A 2,549-nucleotide genomic window follows, 5' to 3' on the forward strand; every position below is an offset into this window, starting at 1 on the left:
CAACTGTAGGAGTTTTTTTGTGCCTTCTAGAGACTTTTTCCACGTGTAGTAGTTAGTTCCAGCGAAGGGCACGTCACATCGTTAGGATGTCGTGACCTCATTGGCCAGTTGGCCTACACTGGCGGATGGGCTTCGCCCACCGTTCACTTCACCTTACTTCTCGTTTTACGAAAACCCCAATATCCTCAACTCCGTGTTTTCTCTTCGCTAACAACCCCCCCAACTGGCTATGAGCACTACAACACCGAACACTGTTGCTTCCCGCCCGATCCTGTCTGTCACGCACCACCTTCGTGGCATCGACAACTTTGACGAGTGGCACTTCGAGTTGACCATGAAGGCGAAGGACTTACCGCCCAGGCGACGAAGTGCGCCGACGTCGAGGCCATGTGGTCCATGAAAGGACTCCATCGGACACTTCGAGTCTTTGACGGCGACGTCAAGAAACTTCGCGCGCACCAACTGGAGGTTGCGTCTCGTCCTTCGGACGCGTCTCCTTTACCTCTTGGCAAGCTTGGACGCCATGGTGCGAGCAATTGTTACATGCAATCCCCGTTTATCAATTTCTACAAAGAATGATATACGACAGCTTCTTGAACTTCGCTGTATGCTTCTCAGTGCTCGTTACATGTAAACACGTGCAATGCTGTTGCGTCCTCTCGGGCAGCTTTCGATTCTTCCTTTCATGGCTGTAGGAGACTTTGTACAAGAAGTTCGTGTTTGCCAGATTAGACTACGTTTGCCTACACCTTGCACTTGATCGAGGAACATTCTGTATTTCAATCAAAAACGAATCGTATTCAACGGCCTGTGTGGGTGCAGCTTGCTTGTGCTCTGCATCGCCTTGAACACAATGGGTCTGGTGCATCTGTTGGCATGGTCGCACGGGCGAAGGGAATTGGTAATGGGACAGTTCATCTTTATACGAGACGTATTATCTGTTCCCCTGATTTTACTTTCTACTTCGGAAATTACGTGGCCCAATTCTTCGGAAAGACGGCTGCTTGCTAAGTCAAATGCTGAGCGGTATGGATTTCGTAAATGCGTTTTGGCAACTGATGACACTCAAGTTGTTCTATACCGAAAACCTGCATTACATGGAGAGGTAGGTATATAACAGTCGAAAAAAGGAATATTCGATGAATGTACTGTTGACGTTTGATAACTGCCGACAAATTCGGTATGTGCTTGCGGGATGGCCTGGCAGTGTTCACGACTCAACTGTTTGGGCTTCCGCATCACCCGCGCTACGGCCCCTGTCCTACTTCAACCCTAACCAATATCAAGCAGGCGACTCGGGCTTCCCCCTCGGTCGCCACATGCTCACCCCCTATCGCTTGCCCTCCGCGCGAGAAGTTGGAAACGACATCTTCAACACTGGCCATGCGAGCCTTCGAGTAGTCTGCGAGCATGGGAACGGCCTGTTGAAAGGACGTTGGTCGAGACTTGCCCTCCTGCCTGTCGACATCCGAAACGAGAGCGACGTCCATTTTGTGTGCCACTGGATTTTGGCCTGCTGCGTTCTGCACAAAATCGTAAACCGCCTCCGTAATGGTGAAGACAGTGTGCCATTGTACTGTGAAACTCCATGTCCCAGTCAAGTCAGCCACGCCATCCCAAAGATAATTTTTTGATCATGCGCGAAAACATAAAGTCCGAGCTGCTTCAATATTTAGGATTTACGAAAAATGACAAGTCGTTGTGATCTTTGTTTTTATCACAATTAGTCGACTGGTAATGCAATTGCAACAAGTTCACGGATTTTGTCAACATCTACCAACCCCGATTGTACTAAATTTGCGATCATTGACACTTTCGCAGTTTGCAATTCCCTAACTGCTGATGCAGATTGGGTGAGCCTATCCCTTTCTTATTTGTACTCGAATTTCTCGCATTCGAGGGAACACACCTGACTTTGCACGTCCATGTAGATTGACGAGAAGTACTTTCGTGGTGTGAGTCGCTTTTCCGTTGCGGGGAAGTGACGAGAAGGCAGCGAGGAAGCAGCGCTGTGGGCGTTGCGTTGAATGCGTGCAACAATGTCCTTTTTGGCGGGCAGGGCATGGTCGCTGGTGGTCCCGGGCCCTTTGCCAGGCGCATCGTTAGAGCCGACGGGTCCGTGCACGTTGATATCAGCCATCGGGCTCGTCGTTTGTGCTGCAAGGCGGCCAGGGTCATGGGCGTCGTTGTCTGCCCAGTACTCGTCGTTGTCGGGGTCGTCAGGGTCGTGCTCTATTATTGGTTCGCTGTCCTCAGTAACCCCGGCATTGCCATTTGTCTTGTTGTCGTACATGAAGGATTCGTCACAATCACCCGACTCATCGACTACATGAAATCGTGTTTTAGTGATGAGTATTAATGGCAAAGCATTCACAAGATTTACCGATGTCATTGTTCGTTTCTAACACAAATGATGGTCGAAAGTTCTGGCGTCCGACAAAAAGCGCATTCATGTCGTTGTAGTACGGACAAATACTCTCCAACTTGCTTTCAATCGTGAAGATTTCTACAGAATTCATGAGATTCATCTTCAATTTATGTTTTACTTC

At 49.2% G+C, this 2,549-nt stretch overlaps 1 protein-coding gene across 1 annotated transcript; it reads right to left on the bottom strand.

Moving 5' to 3' along the window:
- Positions 1-1,870: 1,870 nt before the first annotated feature.
- Positions 1,871-2,528, bottom strand: H310_00844 (hypothetical protein; the record flags this gene model as incomplete). The annotated part of the gene is made up of 2 exons (XM_008863774.1): positions 1,871-2,325; positions 2,384-2,528. 2 exons carry the CDS (start codon positions 2,526-2,528, stop codon positions 1,871-1,873), a joined length of 600 nt encoding a protein of 199 aa, XP_008861996.1.
- Between the last annotated feature and the right edge of the window lie 21 nt (positions 2,529-2,549).

Source organism: Aphanomyces invadans (assembly GCF_000520115.1).
Source record: "Aphanomyces invadans strain NJM9701 unplaced genomic scaffold supercont1.2, whole genome shotgun sequence".
In the NCBI taxonomy this organism is placed as follows: Eukaryota; Oomycota; class Saprolegniomycetes; order Saprolegniales; family Verrucalvaceae; genus Aphanomyces; species Aphanomyces invadans.